A 27,949-nucleotide genomic window follows, 5' to 3' on the forward strand; every position below is an offset into this window, starting at 1 on the left:
TGATATAAACTACCTGAAAGTTTAGTTGTACTAACTGAGTGGAATAGTACATGATATCGACTGATGGAAATAAAATCGGGGATGCATGACGATCCGCAATCAAACAACTACATTTCAATTATTTTTTATTGCTATCAGAACTTGGCTTAAAACTAGAGAAAAAAAATACAATTCATTCGTATAATAAAGTGTAAAACAGCAACGGTCTTATTCATAAAAAAAACCTTAAAGTAGGTTTACTGAGCTCAATAGTTACGGAACACATTAAGCCTATTTGAGGTTTCGTAAAAATCTCTATTCATAATACATAGTTCCGTAGACCTTCAATAACTATAGTGATGCTAAGCGTCAGCGCACACCGAACTGAAAAATGCTCGCGCATGGTCGAGCAAAATGTAGAACGCATACTCGAACATTTACTAGAAAGCTCGAGCATGGTCGAGCATCAAGTTGGGACGTGTATTCAATTTTGAAATGTATGGAATTATCATAAGATTCATTTTTCAATGATTTCACAATATGCTCTGCTCTGCTCTGCTCTTGGTGTGCGCTGAGCCTAATAGATTTCACAGACCAAACATTTTGACATTTACCCTATTAAGTTGCCGGTCCGACGAAACCATAAACAAAAATAGCGAAAACTTTCATTCATTTATCAATCTCTATTATCTATGTTAGCCACGGCGCGGCACTTAAAAAAGTTTACGTTGGCTTAAAGGCGCAGTTGGCCAAGCCAAAACCCACAAAAAAAATAATTAAATTTTTACGTTACCATGGCAACTTATTTTCAGCAAATATTAACTCACAACAAATGTCAAATCGTCAATAAAGCAGAACAGCTGTTGACCGGCCGCCATGTTTTTGTACAAGAGGAGGTTTACGGAAGGTGTCTAGTAGGGTCCAGCCAACTTTAGCATATCAAGGTTTTACGAATCAGTTGGAGAGTTCTTTAGCGTTATTGATCGTCCCGTAACTTTTTATGAATAAGACCGCAAGATTTTAGAAAGACTGTTAGTAACTATTTTTGAGCATATGAACTGAATTTTGTCACAGGTGTAAGAAAGTGGAACACTTTGTATTTGCTCAAACCAACACAGATTAATCAGCACTTAAAATGAATCTATGGAGAGTTAGAAATGTCCATGTTATCCGGAGAATTCTTTTCGTCATTCAAATCGGGTGCTTTATCCAGAATGCTGTTTTCTTCTTGCACCACTGAGAGGTTGGGGCTGAGCTCTCTGGATCGCGCCTCGTGTGGGGTCTTGCTTTCTCTGCGACTCTTAGATGCTCTGCTTCCGGACCTAGAGGAGCGCTTGCGATCCCTGGAGCGCGACCTTTTCCTGTCCCGCGACCTGGTGCGCTTCCTGTCTTTAGACCTGGATCTCTTCCGGTCACGGGAGCGACTCCTCTTCCTAGAGCGAGATCTCTTTCTGTCCCTGGAGCGGGATCGCTTCCTAGACCTGGAGCGCTTGCGGGAGCGAGAGCGCTTCTTCCGCGAGCGAGACCGCGACCGGCGCCTCGACCTGGACCTGTCGCGCTTCCTGGACTTCTCCCTAGATCTGGACCGGTCTTTCTTGACTGGAGACTTTTCCTTGCTCTCGGCGTCTACCTTCCCGTCTTCAACTGGAGATGACGCTTTAGATTTATCCTCTACTTCAGGAGCTTCAGTGGTCTCCGCATCAATCTTCATTTCCTTTTCGTCTTTTTCGATGGACTCTTTGGTCGGGGATTTGGATTTTTCTTTCTTGTCCTTGTCTAGGGGTTCCTTCTTGTCCTTGCGGTCGCGGGAGCGGTCTCGCTTGGAGCGGGAGGAGCGGTGGCGCGAGCGCGAGCGGGAGCGCCGCGAGCTGCGGTGGCGCGAGCGCGACCTACTGTGGACAATAATGTGTATTAGTTGTTATGAATTATGTGTGTTAGTCTAGTTGTTATGACTGAGGAGATATGTCGGAGTTACGCAATATTAATTACAGGATAGTTACATAATAATTGCATAATTTGCGTCATAAATTCGTTTATTTTTGCAATATTTGATTACTTTTTGTAATATTTAATTATCTAACTGAGTAGAGTAACTGAAAGTAGCAATAACATTCTGTTTACTATTTTAGTTTAAGGACTAGCTGCGTCATCCATTCTAGAAATCAATAAAATACACTCCGGGCAATGAAAAGGTTCCACTGAGAAAAGCACCAAATTCCTCATAAACGGAAAAGGCTAGCTTAATGACGCCTTCTGCAACATTGAAGTACAAGAAACAGAGCATCAGGATGTAACCAACTAAAAACGGTAATATTTTGTTAAAATTTTAAATTAAATGTTTGAAAAAATTGAGGTAGTTTGGTTTTGGAATTTTGTGAGTGGAACTATTTCATTGCCCGTGAGTGTATTATACAACTTTAAAAATTGCATAAACAGCACACTACAGAAACCGCCTAAATCTCACCTAGAGCGATGGCGGTGTCTGGACCGGGAGCGAGACCTCCTAGAGCGGTGTCGCGAGCGCGAGCGGGAGCGCTTGCTGCGGTGGCGCGAGCGCGAGCGCCGCGACCGAGACCGCGAGCGACGCCGGGAGCGCGAGCGAGATCGGGTTCTGGAAGTTGATATAGTAGTAATAGTTAATTTCAAGATGTTACTGTTGGTACCCTAGCTTGCAGGGAATTGTACCTTAAGTTAATATCAAGATGTTGGTAGCTTAGCTATTAGCTGGGGTCAACTTGGGTACATTATGTGACTTGACTGATGAAATACAATTATTATAGGTATAAAAAAAGGTAATGGCAATAGGCCCGCCCCCTATTACATTGGGACTAACATAAAACACTCTGGCGAAAAGTGGGTGCAGCAATGCACCTCTGCCTACCCCGCAAGGGAGTACATTAGTACAAGGCGTGAGTGTGTGTAATTAAAAAAAAATAATTAATTTAAAATAAAAAAAGGTAGAATTAGTGCTATGGAAATAATATGGTTCATTTTCAAAGGCATTTTGTCTAAAACATGACAATGTAAAGACACATAGCTAAAAATGAATTGAATAAATAATAATAAAAAAGCTTCTTGGTTGGAGACAACACCATGCTTCTAACAAGTTAGGTTACTGACAATCTGCAAAGAACATCTGATGACATTTATTGGATTGTCCTGATAATATAATATTTTTTTTCTTCTTACCTCCTCTTATCCTTGGAGAGCAATCCTATCACGGGGTCAATGGCCGCAGAGATCAAGTTCTGTGCTTCCTTCACACGGAACATGGCTTCTTCAATCTCCCGCTGAGCTGCTTCATTGCTCTTGGTTTGAGGTTTAGAAATAGCTTGAGTTGCATGGTGCACCTGTTGAATTGATTTTGTTTATAGGTTAAACTTAGGCAGTGGAGTTTAAATATAAATGAATGTTTACATAAATATACCTCAAAAAATTGAGAATAATAAGAAAAAGTTTTCAATAATACCAACCTTAACAGCTTGTCCATCAATAACACTGTCATTCAACTGCAATGCTTTGATCAAGGATTCATGTTCCATCATTTCAATCAATGCATATCTAAGTTTATCACTGTCTCTCTCACAGAAGCGTAGATACTTGACCTCCCCAGCTTGGGAGAAGTGGTCAATCAACTGCTGGTGTGTCAGGTGGCCAACATCGATGACGAGGACAGTGCGTCGGATCTCCTCCACCTTCCTGGCGTCGTATGCGGCCGGCAGGGGCGGGTAGGGGGGTAATGCTGCGGCTGTGATCTTAGGGTCATGTGTTTGAATGACCTGGTTCGGGGGCACTCCTTCCAGCGCGTTGACGACGTGCGGCGGCAGGCGGGGCTCGCCCGTGCTGAGCCCCGGGACCAGCGTGCCGTTGCTGGACATCTCCAGCGCCTTGTGCTCGTCGGGTATCTCCCCCGACTGCATCGGGATCACGATCAGAGCACGGTCTATGAACACCGTGTTCGTCATGTGTTGAGCCACGGCCACAGTCGAGGAATCATAGTATTTCACGTAGCATATACGCGATTGTACCGGGCACGACACATCCCGGATCGTCGGGTACAACCTGATATCGTCTATTTTACCCAAATAACCGAAAAGGGTCTGCATTTGATCCTTGGTAGCTTGAGGAGCGATGTTGGTGACTTGTATCACCCGGGTGCTGCTGGAAACCATTGTGGCGGCTTATGGTTCTTGCTTCGTGTTATTAAATTAAGTATGTTAATTTCACTCGATATCATAAAAAAGTTACATTTTGTCGCAAAACTCTTTTTATTAACTTAATTTTACGCATGCATGCCGCAAAGCATCAAATTATTTAAAATGAAAATGTCAAAACTGACACAGATTAAAAAAATATATAAAAGAAAAAATATGTAATTGTCTATGGAAAGAAGAAAAGTTTTTTTTGGTGTTGCCAGATTACAAAACTCATTTAGTTCGTAAGGGTGTCCGTACGCATGCGATTTCGACAAGTTTTTTTTTTATTGTACGGTCTTCTTTTACGTAGTGTTCTTTTCTCTATGGTACGGTCTCCCATCATTTGTCTTTATTCTGAGATCTACAGAAAAAGAAATATGGCGCCAAAAATTAAAAGTACGAACAAACAGGAACAGGAACTTGAAATTAAATAACTCTTTTAAATAACATGTACTAGGTATTGGTTTTGTAATGTAAATAAATAACATGTTTTTTTATTTAAACAAACAATAAATTAAAATACTAAACTCTAAAACTAACAACCTAAACTAAAAGAGAATCTAAAAATATAATTTTATAATAAAAAACTGCCTATCTTTGTTAATAAGTAGTCTATAATTCGTGTGTCGTTAATTTAATATTGTTCACATGAATAAAGTATTTCTGAGTGTACTAAGTAAAATTCGTTAAGTACAGAAAAGGAAACTGAGATTACTGAGAACAAAAATAAAGTAACTTTATCTTGGAACTTCAACTATGTCTGCAAATAATTCAACAATCGAGACCTTAAAAATAAAACTAAGATCTGGTAAATACACATTGAAAATGTATATGGGTTAATTTTGATGTTTTGTCCAGAAAGAGCCCCCGAGTAAATCCTATACGGCTTATTATTATAAGTACAACTTTATTGGTGATAGCTAATTTCTGAAAAGTTCATGAGAAAGACCACTTGTCTTCACCCACCCGCACATACCTAACAATAAGATAAAATATAAACTTAGGTACTTACTAGGTACTTATATACCTAACTAGGTTTAGTTTACCTACTGTTTAATTTATTTCAGCAACCAAGCAGAAGCTAACCAATGAACGAGAAGCATACAAACTTCGGAATATAGATCGTTGTTTAACCGAAGATATAGCGATGACCAAGAATGAAATTGAACACCAACAAGACCAATTACGGGTTTGCCCATATTTTTAAATTCTTCGTTACAATCTTACTCCATTTATCGATTATATTTTAGTAAGTACTTATCATCATCATCATCAGCCTATAGCAGTCCACTGCTGGACGTAGGCCTCTCTCAAAGCACAAGAATGTAGCGAAAACTTGGTCTGTAGATTACGTTTTGGTTCCATGATTTCAAGAGGTTTCTGGGCGCTTCTGTGTTTCGGCAGCAGTCGTAAAGCGTAGTCAGGGGCCTTCGGGCAGCTTAAAAACATCTGACAATCGGGATGCCCACTGTTTCCTCTTACCCGACAACTCTCTCTCATCTTGGGTTGGCGTCCACCAACCCGCACTAGGTCTAAAACGCTTCCCTCATTGGAAGGAGATCCGTGATCCAGCAGTGGGGACGTGATGCGTAGTGATGATGATGATACCCTTTTTTGCAACATCCTGAATATACCTAACTACATCAACTAGAAAGACCTCAAGATAGGCAACTAGAGGCATTTATTTTGCTAAAGTTTAACAAATCTTACAGGATATTCAAGAGCAGATTTCACAGGCTTTCCACCAAATAACTATGGTGGATATTTGTAAATCGTCTGAAAGGGTGAAAATAGAAGCTCATGTAAACGGCCTGTTTAAACATAAAGAAGGATTTGATGTTTTGTTTAATAAAGGTAAAAATAAATACAAATTATGCTCGCAGCAGATAAAGAAACAATATGAAAATGGCGGCCGTTACATAAGTTGATGTAGGAAGGAGGACAGGCCCACGACTAGAGTGAATGTAGAACGAGATAGCAGGAGTCCATTCGCCATTTTCATATTATTGTTTTTTTTTCTTCTTATTTTTTACTTTTATACCCACCATCTCAAACTCGTGCTATACCTATGTAGAGAAAGAAAAAGCGGAACTTCAATCCAAAGAGTTGCGAGACAAGGAGGCGGAATACAAAGAGCTGGCAACACAGAAGCAGCTGCAGCTGCAACAGAAGAACGAGGAGTTGCTGCGTGAGGCCACGGCTGTGGAGGCGGAGGCTGACGGTCTGGAGCAAGAGTGCGCCGTGCTCAAGGTACGTCTGGTACACTAAGGGCCTGTTCCACAATGTCTGGTTAGTGGCTACCTGTCGGATAAAATACATGCTGTCACTCTCTGTCATTATTTTTTAGACAGTGACAGTATGTATTTTATCCGACAGGTAGCCACTAACCAGACATTGTGGAACAGGCCCTAAATGATATTTAATTTATCTAATAGGTAGGTACTCCCTCAGTATAGGGGCACAACTAAACATATCTGACAAAATCAACATGGTTAGTTAACATTTCTTACAACAACAAAAAACCTTTAACCTCAAATTTATTGGGTAGTGCCCTATATTAGGTACTAAGGGAGCGATGAACGATGATGATTAAAAGTAAGTAGTGGAAAATAGAGTAGGTAAGCAATATATTGGTGTTGGTATACTTATGCTGTACCTACGTGTGATGATGATAATGATGGACCGGACTAACAAATGTTACAGAAAAGAAATGCTGCGATTATGCTGAAACTAAGACGCAAATTAGTAGAAACTGAAGATATCAGACGTGATCTAATGAAGAGAAAGGCGGAAGCAGATTCTTGCCCTAAAGACATCGTGTGATATAAGTATTATAAATGTAGAACTACATACTTAAGTACTATACTTACTAAAGTTTCTGCCAAACAAATAAAAACACGTTGTATTACACACATGGCTCATACTTTATTTAAAATAATAAATACTTACCTAACTTATTAATTATGTAACTGCTTGTCAACACAAACATATAGAGCAAAATGAACACCTATTAAACAAATAAAGTAACTGAATGTAATATTATCTTCAAAATCATTAGTAGGTAAGTATAAGTATATATAATCACGAAAGATGACCAAAAATTGGGACAGGATATTAAATATATTTATGATAGTGAATCGAAAGCTCATCAGACTATCACGCCATCCCGAAGCCGATTGCAGCCTAAAATACATCAGTAAAAAAAAAGTTACGCGAATAAAACTCTACCTATACTCTGTCCATTATATTATTGGTTTTTTGACATTCGAAATTCCATACTAGTCCAGTCAAGGAATGAGGTGTAGAGTGCGTGAGCAGGTAACTAAGCGATTCCTTCAGAAACTTGTTCAGGGGGCTTAGGTTGTTAACATACCAAAAGTCCTGACTCCTAGGTGATGAGCGGGCAGAAGGAGGGGGGGATAAAGGTACGAATTTTCGGTTTTTAGCTTATATCTCGAAAACGGTGAATCGGAGAGAAATATTTTCAACAAGTAAAATGGAGCTCTTAAAATTATCTAAAACTTTTATTTCATATGTTTTTTTCTAATTCCTAACCGTTTTCGAGCTATTACCCTCGGAAAAAGTTAAAATTTACAAGAAAAATTCATTCCCGCTCATCACCTAGGAGTCAGGGCTTTTGGTATGTTAACAACCTAAGCCTCCTGAACAAGTTTCTGAAGGAATCGCTTAGTTACCTGCTCACGCACTCTACACCTCATTTTGAGTCATTTATTGACTGGACTATACATATTTGATGACTGCAAAGGAAAATCAACTTTACTTAACAGACATAAGGAAACATCAAAAATGCAATAACACAGTGGAAGCTATATAGCTAATGTACATGTAAGTACCTACATACATAAAGATTATTAGTTTGGTAGGGAAGATAAAATTTGTTGCCAAAACCTACAAATTAGTTGATATAAAAATTGTACAATATAGTAAAAATACCAAACATAAACGTAATTAATTAGCTACAAAAGCAAATGTTTCAGTTATCCAATTGAAGAAGTAAAGCCACACTCCTTTTAATCCAGTGAGCTGAGGGCTTATTTGAAGGCAAGTAAAATGCAAGCACAAAGTTTGATGAGTGGCCGGTAGTTGCTAGGACTCCCTTCCTCTCCAATGTCTTATACAATGGACATTTGTATCGACTCCCATCGACAAAATCATTTTTGAGTTTAGGGAACAACCATATAACAGGCATGGGCTCATTCAAGATTTTAGGGTATTGTTCAGCTATGGTTTGTAATTTATGGTCCCATCTGCCTCCATCCATAAAGAGTCCAATGACATAAACTCCCCACACTGGAGCTATCGGTTCATAATCAACCTTTCTAACTTCAAAATCAAACACTAGCAAATCTATAGGTATTTTTTTAGCTCTGGCGTAGTTCTGCATTGATCCAGTTAAAAATGCTTGCGTGAAAAAGAACCCAGATAGCCAGAAGGTTGCGGGTTTACCCGTTTGATACCATTTGTCCAGCATTGCTAGACGTTCTATAAGATCAGCAACATAACTTGGCAATGGTTTCAAACTGGGATATGAAAACTTTTTCCAGTTTTCTGGTATTCGTCCTAGAAGCATTGCACTTGCTTGATTATCTAATGCTGGTGACATTACTATAAGCCCTTTTATGGCATTTTGAAGATCAAGCAAGGATTGTCGGACTTCACGGAGCAATTTGTTGAAACGATCCATTTCTTGTACGAGAACTGTATTCATAGATTCATTATAGTCAACTGGGTATTTTTGCAAAGCAACTTCAATATCAAAAACATCTGGCAACTTGGCTAAGATCTCAGTAGCCATTTGAACGAGAACTGTTTCCGTATTCGCACCTTCTCCACCACTACCACCACCTTCTACCAGAACTAAAGCTTCAGTTAGCGCCATTGAAGTACTATAGTCACGAGTTATTCCAGCATTCATATTGAGACCAAATACTTCTGGCGGTGGATTCACCGGGACCGCCTCTATGTGCTTTATATAATCTTGATATTCGCAACGACGGGGTAATCCATACTGCGCTCCCAGGTTGCAAAACTGATACATGGGATCATTCACAACACTTTCATTTACAAAATTATCAAGAATAGTAACGATGAGTCTCCGATCCCAGTCATCAGTCACTCGGCCGCCATAGTTACATTCACCAGTTAAATATTTAACGGCAATATATTGAATTTCTTCATACTGGTTTAAAAACATCTGCAATTGCATGACAGATATTTGGTAATCCGAATCATTAAAACCGTACTGTATATTCCAACCCAAAGGTCCAAACTTTTTCCGTTCTTGTACAACAGCGTGAAAGAAACTTATACCGTACAGAAGTTTACTGAAAATTTTATCCTTCCCTGGACATCCCTCGAAGAATTCGGATTCCTTTACAGGTTCGGAATTGTAAGAACGAAATAGATTATGTTGAAGCCCTGTAGGTGGTTCGTTTGTCATCTTTACTCCTACTTGTAAAATAGCTTGAGGGAATTTGTCTGATGGATAACTTGTCAACCACATTCTGAAACTGATGTCAGTGTTAGTGAGATCTAAACCTTCAACAATTTTCTCCAAGGTTGGTAGCCAGGATACAGCTAGGTGACAGTTTTGGAGACAAATCCAACCACCTTCAAGTTGCGCTTTTTCTATGAGAGCCCGAGCAATCGGACCTTGACCTTGTCCAAGGGATATGGAATTGAATTTATTCCCATAACCCATTCTATCACAGTATTTCATTAGGGCTCCCATAGGATCTGAACCAGGGGATAGTATAAATATTAATGGCGCTAGGAAGTTAGAGTCCCCAAAAGATTTCCCAATATCAAAAGGGGGAGGTGTTATATATTTTTTCCCCATCTGTTTCTCAACAAAATCTGATATTGCTATGGTCAACTTGTCAGGCCTTAGAACTCTGATCACAAGGAGCTTTTGGAATGGTGATAGTTTTTCTTCCCACCCAGAGGGCAGAGGCTTATTCTGAGGTTCTAATTCATCATACATTTTTTTCCATTGATCAATATTTTTAGTAAAGTTATCCTTAAATCCTTGGAATTTTGGTAAATCATTTAAACGGCAGATTTCATCCCATCCCTTAATAGGTAGCCACTCTGCGGGTTTTTTCAGGGGATTTTCAATAGCAATTCCACCTGTTATCAAGAATACATATTCGTCGTGATTCATCTCATCTGCAGCCATCATCATTTTAGAACACATAATAAAAGAAAACATCAGCTTGTCTTTGTCAAATAGGGAACGACATACATTACTATACAAGTAGTATGTAAATGTTTCTTTTAAAAATTTCAATCTTTTGTCTAGATCCCTAGATTTATTTGCATTTTCAATAGATATAATGTAAAGGTTAATAAACCAAACCAAGGAGTATTGATACATAGGATCTACATTTGGTAATTCTGTAACACAGTAATACAGAACAGCTGAATGTGATGCAATTGGCCTATATCCAAGCCGGAATTTTTCAATAATTAATTCAGTTTCTACACTAGCCTCTTGTTTCTTTATAATATCGACCGCTAATAACTTGGATGAATCTAAAACTTCGATTGCAGTTTCGTCTTCCAAAATATCTCCCTTACTTTCTTGTAAAGTTCGTAAAATATCGTCTTCTACTTGTTTTAATGCTGCTTTATTAGCGGCACTTTGAACTATCAATTTTTCGCGTTTATCTTGTAAATCTGGCCTTTCTTTAGCCACCACTATTCCCAAGAGCTGGTCTTCTAAGCCATCTTTCGTTAAAGCAAAGTTTATTAAAGTTACTTTATTAAATATCTCTGGTAAGTAATGGGGATTTCTCAGTTTTGTTGTCATGTAAAGTCTAAAATTTGGATGATACTCGATTACGTTTTCACCCAAAGCAATAAATTCTTTGCCACCCTGAGTGTAAGTATTTTTCATTAGAACAGGGTCTAAAGGTGCTTCAATTTCTTCAAGAACGCACTCTATCAATGCTGGTTTACCATATTCTAAGCAAGTTTCTATAACTTTCATATAAGTACTGTCAGCGAATTTCATTATTTGTATGTCATTTCCTTTTTCCATAGTTTTAATCCATTTGTTTGCTTGGCCTTGTGGATCGACTAGTAAAGACCATCTCATAGAATTATCTTGAATAATGCCATTATCCATTGAAAATTGGTCTCTTGGTAAACCTGCTATACACCAGTTTTGAATTTTTATATCTGAGCCCAAGATGTCTTTCAAGTTGTAGGATTCTGAATGTGGCATCTGGAGTTTTATGATTAGTGTACGCCATGAATGTGTAACTTTAGTTCGAATGGGCAAAGTATATGGAGCTAAATATGCAATTATACCACATGAAACCAGAATGTCTCCTGCTAAATTGTCGAATAGTACCTGTAAGTTTTCGGCAGCAGTTGTCCATCGAACTTTTTCTCCTCCTAACCCACCGATTAACTTTTCCGCCCTGTACAACTTATCGATGCATAGTTGCACTTCTTCTTCTAAAGCTTTTTTCTTGATGTTGGCTTCTTCTAAAGCTTCGTTTAGTTCTGCCAATTTTGCTTCTAAACGAGCCACCAACGCCTTTTTTTCATCTAAAATAGCCATCGTTTCAGCAAACTCTCGTTCAGCCGCTTCTAACTTTGCTTTTTTTGGAGCTACTACTTTGGCTACGGCATCGTACATGTCCATAGCTATTATCCATTTGCATAGGCCTTCAGCAGCAGTCGAAGCTTTAGCAATAATATGAGGTTTGAAATCTTTGTGTGATAAATATTCTTTTCTTATTTTTTTCATAGTTTCTATGGGTATATTATCTTTATCAAAGTTTCTAAGTGAATCTAGAAAAGCCATGTCACCTAAGATTCTTTTGCTTGGACCCCAATAATCCATCATTTTTTTTCCTGGATTATTAGGATCAGGAATACGATCTGGTGGAACGCCTTTCATAACACATACAGCAGCCATTACTAACTTTACTGTAGCAGGAGGATTTTTCATGGATTTAACAATGGTAATGTCACTTGGTTTTAAAGTATTTAGAGCCGCAATAGCGTCTTCTAAAATGGGAAGGGCAAGGGCCAAATCAGCTTCACAATCTTTTTTAAGTTCCTGTGCAGCAGCTGCTTGAACATTTGCAACTTTTTGATCTTCTCTAACCTGAGCAGCAGCTTTGTCTGCACTTGCTGTTTCAACTTCAATTTCTTCCATCATTTTAGCAGAGGAAGCTGCCATTACTATTAGTTGTGGTTTCAATTCATTTAAATCACGTTGCATTATACCAACAGCGTCGGCTGCTTGATTTAATTTATCTAAGCCATTTGTATATCTGAGTTTTTGTGTTTTAAGTTCCCTTTGTTTTCTGTTAGTTAAAGTGGTAAATGATTTAATTAAATCTAGGTATGATGCCGAAGTTATGTAAGTTTTTCTTCCATATTGGCTGTAAAAGTCTGAAGATATGATACGAGCATCTACGTGGAATTGTTTACAAGCAATTACAGCTGCTTTTTTCACGGTATCTGGCACATTGACTTTAACCATGTAAAAGTTTGCCACCATTTCCAAAGCATCTTCTGGCCAGCTATCATACCAATCTATTGTACAACAGTTGACTAAAGATGGATAAAGTCTTAACCTTTTCCTAAATGCATTTCCTATAGGGCTAAAGCACAAAACTGTATGTAACTTAGCTTTACATCTACCAATAAAAAATGATATTATTTGCAACGGGCTTATATCCAGATTTCGATTTCCACCTTGAGCAGCTAATCGTACCAATTCAAGTATTTCTTGCTTTTCATCTAGTCCGTAAAGATTTGGAACTTCTCCAGAATTTAATAAGCTATCAATATTTTGGATAAAAGTTTCCACTTTTATCTGACTCTCATTAAATAAAAATGTGGTATCCTTGTTCAAGCCACCAGATTCTTTCAAGACAATTTTAATGTCGTCATGCCAATCTTTGAGGCTGTAAGCTTTTGTGATTTCTGGTTGAAACAATGACTGTCCTAGAATTGTGCTAGCTAGACGTGTCAGCGATTGTCGCCCAGATCCTCCAACGCCTACTAACAAAGCATTGCCTTGAGGCATTGACAAAATGCGGCATATTTTTGATAAATGCTCTAAAGCGTAATCAAAAAGGACAATTGTCATTTTTGCTTTATGAAGCGCATTGTATTCCGCTAACATGGCAATAGCAACGTTAAGAAAAGTTTCCTTAGAAGGAACCTCTTCATACTTCCTCTCACCTTCAATACTGTCCAAATCTAAATAACATCCAAACATCATGTTCTTTATATTAGCTTGACTGACGACGCCATTTTCATCCTGATAATTATCACAAACACCTTCAAACGATTCTTTCATTGATTCCTTAGTTGTTTTTTTCAAAAGCTCATAGAACCAATCACGGTCTGGTTCATCTAATAGCCTATCATAAAATACGCGCATGATTTCATGGATCCAAACTTTCGTAAACGTTTTCTTGTTATCAGCCGACTCTTTCCGTAATAAAGAGCACCCTTGAATAACTCTGGATATGTCTCTCATATTAAACACATAATGAGATTTAGCTGGAGTAGGACGTAACCCTTCTGTGGCTTTTTCGTATATCTCCATAGTGGATGCGACTATATTGACTATGTACGGTTGTGCATCTTGCCCAAAACCATTCCGTTTCCAGCCTAACTGCAGTAAAGACGTAAATATTTTAGTCATACTCTCCTTAGAAAATTCATTAATCGAATAAATATTAAAATGGCGAAGCATTCTTGGATAAATTAATTGTCGACTGCCGCCTACTGGTCCAATAGCTCCGTAAAAAAATGTATCCAAAATAAATAACTTATCAGTGGATTTAAGGTCATACCAGTGTTTCTGATCAAAATAGAGCCTTAGCAATTCGATAGCTGGTTGAGCTCCATACACCTCCTTTGATGGCATGTTCATGTCATCTATAAAAATTATGGCACTTTTACCTTTTGATGGGCCGTAAATATTCTTTCTTCGCTTATACAGTTTAGACAAAACTAATTCTTGAACCTGGTTGCAGGTTGTAGTAGTTGTAAATGTTATAAATCCGGGGGTGTACTGATCCATACTTATACTGTTCATAAGAAAATGTTGAACCATAAAGCTTTTTCCAGTTCCAGTAGGACCTATTAGAAGTAAAGGCTTCTTAAACTTGGTGTGGATCTTAAGAAGAAAAACACATTTTTCTAATTCCATTGTTGGGATAACAGTCTGAAGCAAATTAATTTGTTCTTTGACCTGTAATGATTTTACGTATTCTAACCAAGGTTTCCAAGCTCCTTTACCTTTGTACATGTAATAATGATCTATAATCATTCCATCGCCTGGAACTGATACATCCAAACGATCAATTCCATGAGGTAGGCCCTTTTCTCCTTTAAAATATTCTTTAATTAATTCGTCAAATTTCTCCCGGGAGCTAGCATTCAGTATTCCTCCAATACCCCACACTAAAGCTGTCATTAAAGAAGCCAAGAACCACGTTCTACAGTGTCTTGTATCTTCTTCACCTTCAATTGCATTGTTCATTAACATTTCTACAAGGTTTAAAGTACTCATAAGTAGATTAACCTCACCGGCTGTCACTAATTGTACACCGTTTTTTCGAACATAATAAATCAAGGGATCGAAAAGCCACTCGCACATATCAAATATAAATTGTTCATTTTCTTCATACCATATAGGATTGAGAGTGTTAACCCATGAAGAATAAAAAGGTTTTAATCCCATTGATGATGATTCCATGTAAATCATACCACATCTAGATACGGTAGCTGGTGAAGCTTGGGAAAGATCCATCACTTCAAATATCATTGACATGTAGTTAGTCATAGCCATGACTTCACCTGATGTCAGACACAATTTCTTGTTATCGTCAAGAACAGTATTCATATTTTCGATCCATACAGCATCTACGGGTCCATCAAACACTATCCATCTTTTTACTGGTGAGTCATCACACGAAAATTCCCTAAAAATGGTGGCCACAATACCATCAGTCCACTCGTAAGAAATTGGATCGAAGGCGCCATAAAGCTGACCCATAGTGACTGCTTTAGGATTGAGCACTTTATACATACTTTTGCAACCACCTGGTACACCTTTTTCTTCCATCAACGATAGTGATTCAGCTAAAATTTTTAACGTCATAGATTTTGCGGAATACGGATCACCAACTAACATAAATCCGTGCCTGACAATCATCATCTCATAAGTTTGAATAATCTTTAACAAAAAGCAGTCTAATGGTTGTAGATTATTTTTTTCACAAGTTTCATGACAAGCAGCTAAGAAATTAACATAATCAGGTTTAGGCAATGTGATGCCCGGAAATAAATCAGATATGATACCTTCGAAAAGTGGAACATCGTATGACAAAAATTTAGGTAAATTTACGTCTGTTATTGATCTTAGAAGCAATATACTTTCACTTTCATTGGGAAAACTGCGTTTTAAATTTCCAGCAGCTGACAAAACGGTTTTCACGGCTCTCATACCGTAATCGTAATGATTTTGTGACGAAAGTTGTTCTGAACAAAGGCGATATGTTGTGACTATTTTTATAGACAGACTTCGAGCATCGAGAAAACCAAAAGAATAAAGAGATATCTCTCCTATCATAGCGTAGTCCGGAACCATCATAGCGACAGTACGAAACAATACTTTGAGGTTATCTGGAAGCTCGGAGCGACCTGCATAGCCTGGGTTCATTGTTATACATACATAGCAAGCCTTATTTAACGTTATAGTGGTGCCTTCGAAAATAAAGGTTTCCACATCTTGCCTTATTGCTTGAATTATACACAAAATTTGTTGTGCAATGACCGATAACACTTCCACATCAATACGATTAAATTCATCAAAGCATGCCCAGGCACCACATGAAGCAAGACCTTTAAAAAATTTGCCCATGGCTTTATAATCTAAACCATCAGAGCAATTAAATACAACACATTGTACAGCTAGAGCTTTTGCTAAATCTTTAGTTGTTTCGGTTTTTCCCGTCCCTGCGGGCCCTTCAGGAGCACCATTCAAGTGTAAGTAGTAAGCTCCAACTAACGTTCGATAGCAACGATCTGTCAATGGTGTGATTACTAAACGATCTGAGTTACCCAAGTATTCATAGGCGTATTTGACTTCAGCGTTAATAATTTTTACCATTACTTTGTCATCTTCCCAATAATATCGCAACTGCGCTAACCATTGAAAGTCCGTTACTTCAGTAACCTTTTTGTTTATCAATTCTTGTATTACATCTTTAGCATGCACATCAATAACGATCAGAGCTTTCACTGTAATATTATTTAATTTTGTGAGATCTGATCGACGTATGACTGCCACGGTCTCACTAAGTTGCTTATTTAATCCTTCGTGGAATGCTTGCAATTCTTTTAACACATGCGTTCTTAAAGCTACATGCACGTCCATAGCCCAATATATTTGACTTATGGAAAGAACAACCATTCCTTCCCAAGAAAGCATCCAGTCTACGCGGCCAACATTAGGGTAATCGTAATAAGATATTTCAGTTTCTGATTTGACAGCTTTTAGCATTTGGTCTTCTACTTGCACCAACCACTTCTCAACTGATCCTCTAGCAGCTGAAACGCTTATGGGTTCAAGAAATTCTACTTCTTCTCCTTCCATAGATATCATTGCAGATATATTAAATTCTTCGTCAAATACTAATCTATTTATACCTTCAAAGCATTTCTTTAAATGAGGTTGAACCTTTAACGGATTTTTAGTTTCAGATAATATCTCCAGCATTTCGTCATTTGACAAAAAGAAAAATCTTGGAAAGTATAAACGTTTCTTTTCAAGGTAATTATTAACACCATCATTGATTTTCTCAAGCAACGCGGTAGCTGCTTTGAATGCCTCCAATACACCAGCCATGCCAGCAATATCAATCACGTGTGGATCTTTTTCAACCGCACCCATGTAACGGCGATAAATATTACTGACCTCAGCAAACATAACACCTTCTTCTGGCATTTGAGCAACTATATCTTTTGATGAAAATATAGGAAGCAAATACAGCCACTGACTTTGCACTTTCCCCCATTCATCAATCGTTTGATTCATTCTGATAATTTTGTCATACCATGCAAACACTTCTGCGTGAAACGGTTTTACAAAGGCTGAACCACGCATTCCTATTGTTTTCACAATATGTTCGTCAAGAACACTTTGTATGTCATCCAAACCTGATAATATATTAATTCCCGTATCTTTATAGGGACTAGTTTTGAAACAAATATCGTTCCACTCGGCCATCATTTTGTTTAAATTGGTAATTAGGGCTAATTCCTTTGTAGCGGCTATACTAATAATTTCGTATTGATCAATATCATCCCATAAGTTGAAATTTATTATTTTACGAAGAGTTGTGCCTGCGTTTGGGGTTAAATCAAATCCTGCGATGGTGGACATTTCATCCCAATGTCTCTGCATCAATGCTCGATTGCACATTATGTGAGCCATTTGAACGTTTGGTCTCCATTCTTTTAACTCATTTATTGCTTGAGCACAGAGCTTCATAGGTGCAGGAAGGTTATTGGGGTCTGGATCATCTACTAATCCATCAAATCTCTTTTCGACTCCTTCAGCAATTTGTTGTTTTATTTTATTTCGGTATGCTTTTGACAACTTTAAAAATTCTTTATAATAAAAATCATGATCTATTTCGATTTGTTCGTGTTCAAGATATTCGAATGTTCCGTCCATCCACGTATAATAACTGCGTTTCCATCTGTGGACTAAATGTACGAGACAGTGAAATGGTTTAATATAATCTTTAAGCTCTTCTAGCTCGGAATAGTGCGAGATGGGAAATTTAAATGTGGCTTCCTCTTTGTTAATCCACGATACAATTTTATCATAATCATCCAGTTTGTGAACGAGTTTTCGCAAATATTCGAGATATTCTAAAGTATTGTTCACATCATCCATATGGTCGAGAAGCTCAAGAAAAGGAACCATGTCAAGTACTAGATTATTGAGATTTCCAATTGTATTCTGCAATCTTTCTTCCATCTCTGCTTTGAATTGTTCATATGCAGCAGCGTTTCTATCAAATATAGGCTTTATTTTTTTAAGCCAATTAACAGTTCGTGTGTTAGATTCAACATGTTCATCTGTCAATGAAGCCATTTCTATCAAACTTGAAACAATTTCAATTTGACGATGAATTCTTTGTTTCAATTCTTCTACTAACACAGTTTTAGCATGAAGTATATAGATACCTTGTTCTACTAATTCTTCAGCATTAGCAGGTTCTTTCAAGGCCTTCTCTGCTATTGTCTCAAATTCTGCACATATGCTGTCATTTTCATTTATGTGATACTTCACAATTCCTTCAATGATATAATTAATAAACTCTAATGCTTTGGATTTTAGTCCTGTTATCATTCTTAGTTGACATACAACCGCGAAATTGAAATATTCGTTTTCAAGGACACTGGTTATGTTTGAATCTATATCTTGATAGTACCATATTTTATCACGGGCTTCTTCAAAATTATTACAAGAATGTATAAAATCTAAAACAGCTACTTTAACAGCCTCGCCATATAACATATTATACTCATTACGTAATGATTCTAAATACTGGGGGAGTGGGGCATATACTTCGTCCATTTTCTCCTGCAGCCTTTTATGACCATCTTCATATAACCACTCGTTGTACTTCACGGGTAGAGCGTCAAAATCGTACGGCATCCGGAGGTATTGCTCAATAGGCATAAGTCGGCGAGATATGTTTGAAATCGAATCCGCAATTTTGTGAAACATGATATTAAGGTCTTCAATTGAAGGTTCGTAAATGAATTCTCCGTTAAAATCCAGTTCTAAATTTAATATAGGCACACAGTCTGGATCACCCAGTGAATCGATAATATGATCAATCGATCTGCGCATTAATTCTTGAATCTGAATAGATATCATTTTGGTGGCACATCTTACGAACTTCGGTATCATTTTTTCACGCATGCCCTTTAAGCACCTGGGGTTCTTTAACCAAGTTACGAGGGTACCGTACCAGGTACTAGACACCAAATGATCTGCACGTTTGATTTCATCCAGAGCTTTATTTTCAAAATCTCCTAAAGATATCGGTCCTTGGTCTCTATAACTTTTCAAATGTATAATTGCATCCGGAAATATTTTCTCTGCAGACTCCAGGATGAGCCGTATAAACGGATGTAAAATTAGTGATGCCCCTTGAAGTTTCCTTTTGAAGCGTTGCATTTTTTCATAGTTACTGGTTATGCCTTTGAATTTGAAGGGCGGTTCTTCGTATTTCTTTCTGGGGACGCCGGGGACATCGCGGATGACAGTTTTTACGGCGAGTTCTTTGAGATTTTTGTTCCATTCGTCCTTGGCCTCCCTGAAGAGTTCTTGTAAATATGCCGGGTAGTTGTTGCGCATTTTTGGTGAGATTAAGCTGCTTATTTTCCGTTCCCAGGTCTTGAGCATGGGCGGCGGCTGCAGGCGCTGCGCAGACTCTCGTAGGACCGCGATGTGCCTCTCCTGAGATATTTCCGGTAGCTCTTCTTCGAGTCTCTCAATACGTGGTCGTGTTATTTGTATTTTCCGCCGCGACGCTTTCTCTTCGAGCGCTTTGCGGAACTTCGCTTGCTTATCCTGAAATTTTGATTAGAGGCACAGTATTACAAAATAATTAGTCCGCACTTCTCTCTCGTCAGCCTATCACACTACCAATATCTTTTCTCGGTATTACCAAAGGAATTAGGTAACTGGTAGAGAAATACTTATTTGTTTTATATGTGCAACACAATAAATACTACAATAGATGTACTTAAACACTCAATTTAATCCTAATCCTAACTACTCGTATAATATTATAAATGCGAAAGTAACTGTGTTTGTCTGTTAATCTTTCACACCAAAACTACTGAACGGATTTGAATGAAATTTGGTATACATATGGTCCAGACCCTGAGAAAGAACATAGGCTACTTTTTATCCCGGAATTCCCACGGGAAAACTTTTTAAGGCGAAGCGAAGCTCGCGGGAACAGCTAGTATATTTATATATAAGAAGTAAGAAGAAATCTACTTACCAGTAAATTGTACCCAAACTGGGGAACTTACCTTGAGTCTATTGTACGGAGGCAGCGGCGTGAAAGGAAGCTTCTCCAAGGCGCGTATATCAGGTATGGGCAGCATTTTCGGAATTTTACACCCATTTTTGGTTCGCAATAATTTCCGCAGCTCACTTTCTTCCATTTCTTCTATATAACACTTAGATACACATCACTTTGAATATTTTTTTATAAAAACTAACATCGCAGGTAGGTAAACTAATTATTATTTGTAACTATTAAAAGGTAACGACTAATAACTGCTGCTTTGTTATATTTATAAAATTGAGAAATATTTTCAATTGATAACTTTCACAATGTTGACAAATCACAATAGCAACCAATGACAGCCAACAGAGCAGCAACAATGGCAACCTATGATGGCAACGCCAACGCCAAGCTTGTTTTGTAAATATCTCCTCAGCAACAAGTAAACAACCACTATACAGGGTGGAAAAAAAAATCGTAGATCAAAAAGAGATACTTAAAGGAAGTAATTTTCAACAAAAAATCTTTCCCAAGCATGGCCATAACTTCATTGCACGAAAAGATAGGTAAGAAAAGGTGGTAAGTATGAATTATTTTAATTTTTTCAGTGAAATTACCGCGTTTTCTGACAATTTAATCAGTAAATTATTAAAAACAATAACTGTGCTACCACAAAAAAACATTAAACACCGTTTAACAAGTCTTTAAATCAAAATTTGACAGATTTGGTAGGCGTTTGACAGCGCTAAACAACTCTTGAACACTGTTTATTTTTTTGTGGTAAGGCCCTAAGTGTTGTAGTATGTTGGAAATTACCTCCTTTATCTCCCTGTATCGTCTGATCCACGACTTTTTAAAAACACGACCTGTATAAAAACACCTTTTCCCATGGCCTTTCCCTTGTTCTAAGCCTTCAAAGTAGGTTCAGGATAAATATGATCTCTTTTTGCGGCCATTATTGTTCTGACCTCCCACTTTTTATTCCAAGTGCTCACACTCAATCAGTTCAGCGGCTGGAGGGCCTCCCACGCTATATATGCTTGTCTTCACTACGATTATTGGTTCCTCGGCAGATATGGTTATTTATAATAACCTAACGATAGCTTAAATTAAATATCCTGCCTAGAGTACCTTAGTACTCAACTAATTAAAATAAAATAACAAGAAAAGACTTTTAACATATTTTATTTTATAAACAGATGCACAGACGTGTATAGGTATGTACAATGCAATTTTCAAAACTTAAATTTTCTTATTTACACTAGATCACATTCAAATGACTTAACTTATGCGAATTCTAATGGCCACCGTAGATTTACAAGTTACTTTGATACTTACATGTTTTTTTATACATTAAGATCAGGGTATCGACAATAACCTGATTTTCAAATTTTATCATTCAGGTCAGATTAGTAGCGTATCTAACTTTAATACAAATCAGCCAATCAGAGCACTGCATTTTATACTTAAGCACTGATAAACTTAATAATATTTTCAAAGTGATAAATCGACGAGACATGGAATAGTTGTAGGTAGGTAGGTACTTACAAACGTACTTATTTAATTAATTTTAGTATGTACAAATAGAAGAACGGATTTGAAACATATTCTTTTGATATACAGATAGTGTCCCAACTTAATATGCCTATAGATACATATAACTAGTTATTAGTAGGTACATAGGTACAGCATAATTAATTGTGATGATATGATATATTATGATACACCACTTGTAAGTACTCGTAGAGTTAAATAGATCACATTTAACTAAATGGCCAATAATATGTAGAATGAAACACATAATTAGGTATATTGATTGCTTTCCTTTTTACTGTTACTTTTCAAATTATAAAGTTATATTTACTTCTATGCTTCAAATGTATCGCTGTATCCAGCTAAATGTGTCCTATTAATGAAAGCTTATTTCACAATGTCTATCCCTATCCGTGCGATAGGGATGTATATCCATACGATAGGAACCCTATCTATACGATAGGAACCCTATCCATACCATAGGCATATAGCTGCATAAAGGGATGTGTTGTCTGTCACTCTCTGAGTATTGGCAGTGACATCCTCGTGAGTGGCGATCGCGGCAGCATCATTTTTATGATAACCCTTATCCAGAGATTGTGAAACACACGCTGAGTTTTACTTTTCAGATCTATCTACCGTTTTTTTTGACACACATAGGTATAAGATAGTTAACCATAACTCTTTATAGAGTAATAAGAACGGCCATATAAAATATTAATAAATTTTTTATTGAGTATTTAGTTGTTAGCATGATTAGATTTGAAATATTATTTATAAAGTGGTACACATTTAAATATAAAATGTGTATGGAAAATAGGTAGGTAGGTACTGCGTTTTTTTTAAAGTTGGCATTACATTCAGTCTTAGTTCGATGTAATTTTTTTTGTTTAGTAATAAAAAATCATGGCACCTTAGCAAATGTAACTTCTTCAATAATAATTTCCATTTTACTTCAGAGTGAAATATTAAGTATTACTATCGCCGGGAGGAAATAAACCCGAAAATACGATTTTAGGAACATAATTATAAGAATCTATGAAACCTCTGTATTAGATAGACAATAATAAATTAGGTAAAAATGTATGCTTTAACATACTTTCGTTTCAAAAACTGACTGCATGTTATTTAAATACAACTATCGTTAATTTAGATAAATTATGTGATTCTCATGAAAAGGATTGTGTACAAATCATGGCGACTGACCTTATTAATAATTTAGTCATTAAATATTACCAATATTAAATGGAATGATTTTACAAACGCAGAGAGAAAGCAGCACATCAGTGCATTTGGATTAACAAAAATAAAATTCTTCCACGTTAGCTATTGTATACTTTTTTGTGGCTGTATACATACAAAACTACGGTCACCAAGTTAAAATAAAATAATTGATCCGATTACCTATATTATTAAGATTAAATGACAAGTAAGTGCCACCGCTGTCGCTGTAGTTCACTTGTTGATTAATCGGTTGTCCCTTTTTCGGTAAAATATTTATTAGGTGCGTTCTTAGTAGAAATTCCAACGGTAATAGTATTAAGTAATAAGGAAGTCATTGATAAATTTACAGAGATAAGATAAGTCTTTCTGTAGACGCCCGATTGCATAATACCTGATAATACAGAAATTGGGAAGTTTGTTGACACTTAAAACCAAACCGTATGAATATAGATTCCAGAAATACTGGCCTAGCAGTTGATATGGTATAATATAAGTTACAGATTCGGAAAATAGCGATTTTTTTTTCTTAAAATGAAACGATTTCACCTTGTCGCACCCCACCGAGCAACGTTTTTCTACCCTTAAATGGACATGTGGAATACTTATAAGTATATTATTATTTGAACTTTCCCCATTGTCTAATGGTCGAACATAAATTATGGAATATATGGAAGTTATGACCTCTTTCTATAATTTCTATCTATGAATTAGCTGTGAGATAATAAAATTTTAATAATTTACAGTCCTAGTGTACATACAATCTGTTAAACCGAAAATCTGTATGTAAATAGATTGGTAGGTTTAGACAGCGATTCTGAAGTTACGGTATAAATAAAAGTTTGGTGTGTGGTGCTGGACACCGAATAAAGAATTTCTATCTTATACATATTTTTAAAATAAGGAAATATTAAGTTAGGTTATGTATGATATGACAGCACTAAATAGATACAGCGTCGTTGCTTAAGAATCGCTACCTAAACGCACCAGTAAACATAGCCAGGCCACGTAAGTATACCTACGGCTAACCATACAATGTAATATGCACCTACCTACGAGATTACTCAAGCCCGAGGCGGCCGGGGCGGTGGTCATACGCTGGCTCCCAGCAGCCGCTCGTCTGCGGAATGCTCCTCATCTTCAGACCCTGACTTCTCCTTCTTGATGGACTGGTACCTCACCTGCGGGCGGGGTATGGGTTAGTGATGGGGCTTTTTGAGACGGGTATTGATGGATGTTTTGGAGACAGCTATTGGAGCTTATCTGAAGGCGATGATAAAACTCGAATTTGCCAACAAGAAATTTATTTTTAATAATTTAAGATTTGTGTTTAACAGTATGCCCTTCCGGCCAACAATGCAGCATATGTGTGTAATAGAGAACAAAATGCTGCCTGAAAACAATTTGTTAATTTTTGGTCAGGCCCCAATGGAGTGATGCACCGAGTCGTCGCAAAGGAACGGTAATTTTTAGAAAATATGGCCGCAATGCCTTCTGCCTTACCCGAAATTTCGACAGGATTATTTTATTACATCGAGATCGTAAAATCCAAACTGTAATTAAATTTTCTTTCAGAGGACGAAAGGATATCGTGGAAATATTTAATTTGTAGGGCCACAACAATAGCATTCCTATAGATGAATATTTAATGAATGGGTATCGACCACGCATACGGTTAACTTCGATTTGGGGTCATTGTACGGTAATTACTTTCGTTATGCCATTTAGGGGTTAATTATGGTGGTAATAACTAAACTTGTAGTTACCTCCGGAAACCATAAGACCCCCATGCCTTTTAAATACTAAAATAATGAATGTACCTACTTATTGAAATGGCAGTTAACTTTTAAACGACACAGTTTTACCAAGTTAATTGATACAGAAAATTACGTTTATTTATCTGTTTAGAAAGAAACTAATAAGAAGGTGATACATAATAATAAGTACGATATAATATTATGTCAGATATTATCTGTAAAAATGCAGATACATTTTAGGTAATCTTGGACGTTGCAATCACTTTGATTCCTTGATGCAATATCAGATATCCAGACTCAATCAAGATAAAAAATAAATGACTCTTAGTGTCCCCACACACAGTGTAGCACACGGGCCACCGGCCACAAGCACAAAACGCCGCCACTGGCATATTTCATGTAATTTCCGTACATTTTATATGGACTCACCGCACACGGTTGACGCCGGTGGCGGCCACACGCTTCAAATCTGTGGCCGGTGACCCGTGTGCGGTGACACTTATACCATTCAGTAAGCCTTTGAGTCTACTAGTGAGTACTTAATATAATTAAAAAAAAATGTAGCACATACCTTCGTCTTTATCTTAGAACTAACGCCGCGCGGCTTGTACATGAGGAAGTTGTCCGTCACCCAAAATATAAATATCTGAAACAAACACACTCACTTACTGAATTGGAAATGTAAAAAATATGTGAAATACTTATGTACAACAACATTACACATACAAGAAATGTATACCTAACGTTGTTGTAACCATTTCGCATACTTATTTAAAAAAAGGTCCTCGCTAACTTTAAAAATCACAATATCGTCAATGTACGATAGATGTTTTCTAAATCAGTTCTCGAAATTCAGTTAGTAGAAACTGTTAACTACTTATCTATGACTTACATAATTATGTAGGTATAAAACAACTAACACACAGACCGCAAATAATCTGAGCCTCCTACAAGACTGAATGTTTATTTATGTACACAAGTGCGCAAACTATGTTTGCATATTCAATTGCAAAATTTGAACAAGTTGAGCAAAGTGCCGTCGGTCGTTATTATGAAATAATTTAATTAATGGTAAAGTAATACCTAATTCCATTATTTAATGACAAAATCAGTTTGTATAAAGTTTTTTTTTCTTGTAAGAGTCGGAAGTAACTACATTTGTAAATTGTAATTATTTATCTTAACATTCACAGTCTCCATTACAGTTTAGGCACTAATTATACCATCGCTTTCACTAAAGGAAAACTTCGGGAAGAAAACTACACATCTAGATGTATTATTGCAAGCAATCAGTGTTGGTATGATTCAAACCTAGACCAGCCTAGTGAGATTAGGCCCTAATACGCTGACCTGATTGGTGAATCGTGCTATGCAACCAGTCAATTGAATTCCAATTGAATTCCAATTAATTGGAGGCAGATACAGTCAATTGCTTAGCAGCCTATACGTTATAAAACCTCCCATCTTATACTCACATTAACAAAGAACGGTATCACCAGCATGACAGCCGCGAGCTCCAGCTTGGGGTCCGTGAAGGGCGACAGGCGCAGGCCCGACAGTGCGGCCACCACGGCCGGCAGTCTCAGAGCCAGCGCCAGGCTCGACTTGGCGAATGTGGACAGAGCCGCGTAGAGCACGCACTGGCACACCCACGCGCTGCACATCGGCGGCTTGCCTGCGGGTAGAGAGGGGTTTTGGGTGAAAGCTGCAATACTCAGGGTCTGTTTGTGGTGCAGACGCGTGACACCTGCAAGTGTCATTTTACGAGTAAGCGTAGAATAGGGTGCATGTAGTAGTCCGCATCAAATTATTATTTGCATTGCTCAAGTAGTTTATTTTGTTACATAATAAATATCCAGTAGCTAATTTTGTAACAAAAAATACATAATATATATTTTTAAATTAACTTACCATATTCACCAAAGTTAATCAGTGGTATATCATATTTCCGTGCACAGTACTGTGCCAGTCTTATTCCCGCCCAAATTATTAATAATCCTAAAGTAGAATCTAGCATAAAGTTAACAATGTACCTGAAAAAGAAAACAAGAATATTTAAATTATGTATGTATAGTTACATATACAAAACATTCATATTTCCATATCAGATTAATGGACTTGTGAAATCAGACACAATTGTAAAATTGTGTCCTACCCACAGAAAGATGTGTTGTAATATTTTAATAAATAAAATGCTAAGGCTGTAGAGTTAAAATACAATGTATGGTGACAACATACATATAAATATGCATAAAATAAATAATTTTATAAAGACTTAGGTAGTCAAAGATAAAGAGAGCAGAGTGATCTTTGACCTTGCCTGCTAACTCATGTTCAAGGGTGCACTTGTTTGAGTTAGCTCAAGTTATACACAATACCACTTTATTAATTAAGTTAGTTACATGTAAGTATGTTCACTAGATTGTGAAATATGTTACCAAGTGCAGGGGTTGCCAGTGAGATGTGGAGAGAGCCATACATTAGCAGCATGTATGAGCAGCGACCCCAGACCCTGCTTTGAGGTGTCATAAAACCAGATCAACCATGGCCGACGAGCGTAGCGGGGCTCACAAAATCGTTTACCTGAAAAAAACCATTTCAATAAAATGAAAGTTACTCAAAAAGTATCTTACCTTGACTTTGATCAAACATAAATGTACCAAATAACTTTATTAGAACTTACCAATAAGACATGTAAACGCAAGTACCGCCAGCAGGAACTGCAAGAACCACCCATATGTGTCCGTTAAAGCATCCTTGGAGCAATGAAGCTCTGACCAGTATGAAGAAGGAACATCTGAACTATTATTCATTTTTCATTTCATATAGGGTTATTGGTTAGACGTCAAAATACACTTAACATAAAATATATGCTTCTCTCTAAAAGGATAAAATTCCAGACATAAATATATCAAAAATAAATTATCTTTCTAAAATAATTTAAAGTTTCTTCGCAATATTTTTGTAATTTTCGTTTTTTTACAAAAAGTGTCAAGTGTCAACTGTGAAGTGTCAATGTCAAAAAGTTGTCATATTGTTTTTTTCCTCCACAGCGGCTACGAGCATGAGCCATTGACTGCCTCTATAATGATTTAAAGAAAATTATTTTCATGATTCTCATCACCGCGGCGCCGCGCCAGTGAAGGAACTACGG

The 27,949-nt window shown here is 37.2% G+C and overlaps 4 protein-coding genes across 5 annotated transcripts; 1 reads left to right on the plus strand and 3 right to left on the minus strand.

Moving 5' to 3' along the window:
- Positions 1-1,054: 1,054 nt before the first annotated feature.
- On the minus strand, positions 1,055-4,295 carry LOC105388037 (probable splicing factor, arginine/serine-rich 7). Of its 2 annotated transcripts, none has more exons than XM_048628000.1 (4): positions 3,453-4,295; positions 3,169-3,329; positions 2,444-2,590; positions 1,055-1,868 (listed from the first exon to the last, which is right to left on the minus strand). In XM_048628000.1, exons 1-4 carry the CDS (start codon positions 4,149-4,151, stop codon positions 1,121-1,123), a joined length of 1,755 nt encoding a protein of 584 aa, XP_048483957.1. In that variant the 5' UTR covers positions 4,152-4,295; the 3' UTR covers positions 1,055-1,120. The 2 variants fall into 2 exon arrangements, with proteins under 2 accessions (XP_048483957.1, XP_048483956.1); XM_048627999.1 differs by having other exon boundaries at positions 1,055-1,871; positions 3,453-4,294.
- A 625-nt stretch (positions 4,296-4,920) lies between these two features.
- On the plus strand, positions 4,921-7,351 carry LOC105388035 (rho-associated protein kinase 2). Its single transcript, XM_048628005.1, has 5 exons — positions 4,921-4,983; positions 5,243-5,364; positions 5,888-6,029; positions 6,250-6,425; positions 6,879-7,351. The coding sequence occupies exons 1-5, from the start codon at positions 4,932-4,934 to the stop codon at positions 6,996-6,998; spliced, it is 612 nt and encodes a 203-aa protein (XP_048483962.1). The 5' UTR covers positions 4,921-4,931; the 3' UTR covers positions 6,999-7,351.
- Positions 7,352-7,924: 573 nt separating this feature from the next.
- LOC105388034 (dynein axonemal heavy chain 12) lies at positions 7,925-20,612 on the minus strand. The gene is made up of 2 exons (XM_011558868.3): positions 20,307-20,612; positions 7,925-19,836 (listed from the first exon to the last, which is right to left on the minus strand). Exons 1-2 carry the CDS (start codon positions 20,439-20,441, stop codon positions 8,170-8,172), a joined length of 11,802 nt encoding a protein of 3,933 aa, XP_011557170.3. The 5' UTR covers positions 20,442-20,612; the 3' UTR covers positions 7,925-8,169.
- An 841-nt stretch (positions 20,613-21,453) lies between these two features.
- On the minus strand, positions 21,454-27,799 carry LOC105388033 (store-operated calcium entry regulator STIMATE). The gene is made up of 6 exons (XM_011558867.3): positions 27,479-27,799; positions 27,234-27,378; positions 26,707-26,828; positions 26,271-26,470; positions 25,367-25,441; positions 21,454-24,219 (listed from the first exon to the last, which is right to left on the minus strand). Exons 1-6 carry the CDS (start codon positions 27,606-27,608, stop codon positions 24,130-24,132), a joined length of 762 nt encoding a protein of 253 aa, XP_011557169.1. The 5' UTR covers positions 27,609-27,799; the 3' UTR covers positions 21,454-24,129.
- Between the last annotated feature and the right edge of the window lie 150 nt (positions 27,800-27,949).

Source organism: Plutella xylostella, chromosome 19, assembly GCF_932276165.1.
Source record: "Plutella xylostella chromosome 19, ilPluXylo3.1, whole genome shotgun sequence".
NCBI lineage: Eukaryota > Metazoa > Arthropoda > Insecta > Lepidoptera > Plutellidae > Plutella > Plutella xylostella.

Coding starts and splice junctions, on each gene's coding strand:
- LOC105388037 (XM_048627999.1), bottom strand. CDS start 4,151: ATGGTTTCCAGCAGCACCCGGGTGATACAAGTCACCAACATCGCTCCT. Junction 3,330..3,452: donor TTGATGGACAAGCTGTTAAG/GTTGGTATTATT, acceptor TCAATTCAACAG/GTGCACCATGCAACTCAAGC. Junction 1,872..2,443: donor AGACACCGCCATCGCTCTAG/GTGAGATTTAGG, acceptor TATTGTCCACAG/TAGGTCGCGCTCGCGCCACC.
- LOC105388035 (XM_048628005.1), top strand. CDS start 4,932: ATGTCTGCAAATAATTCAACAATCGAGACCTTAAAAATAAAACTAAGA. Junction 4,984..5,242: donor AAAAATAAAACTAAGATCTG/GTAAATACACAT, acceptor AATTTATTTCAG/CAACCAAGCAGAAGCTAACC. Junction 6,030..6,249: donor TGATGTTTTGTTTAATAAAG/GTAAAAATAAAT, acceptor ATACCTATGTAG/AGAAAGAAAAAGCGGAACTT.
- LOC105388034 (XM_011558868.3), bottom strand. CDS start 20,441: ATGGAAGAAAGTGAGCTGCGGAAATTATTGCGAACCAAAAATGGGTGT. Junction 19,837..20,306: donor CTCCGTACAATAGACTCAAG/GTAAGTTCCCCA, acceptor TCAAAATTTCAG/GATAAGCAAGCGAAGTTCCG.
- LOC105388033 (XM_011558867.3), bottom strand. CDS start 27,608: ATGAATAATAGTTCAGATGTTCCTTCTTCATACTGGTCAGAGCTTCAT. Junction 27,379..27,478: donor TGCGTTTACATGTCTTATTG/GTAAGTTCTAAT, acceptor GGTTTTTTTCAG/GTAAACGATTTTGTGAGCCC. Junction 26,471..26,706: donor GATTAACTTTGGTGAATATG/GTAAGTTAATTT, acceptor CTCTACCCGCAG/GCAAGCCGCCGATGTGCAGC.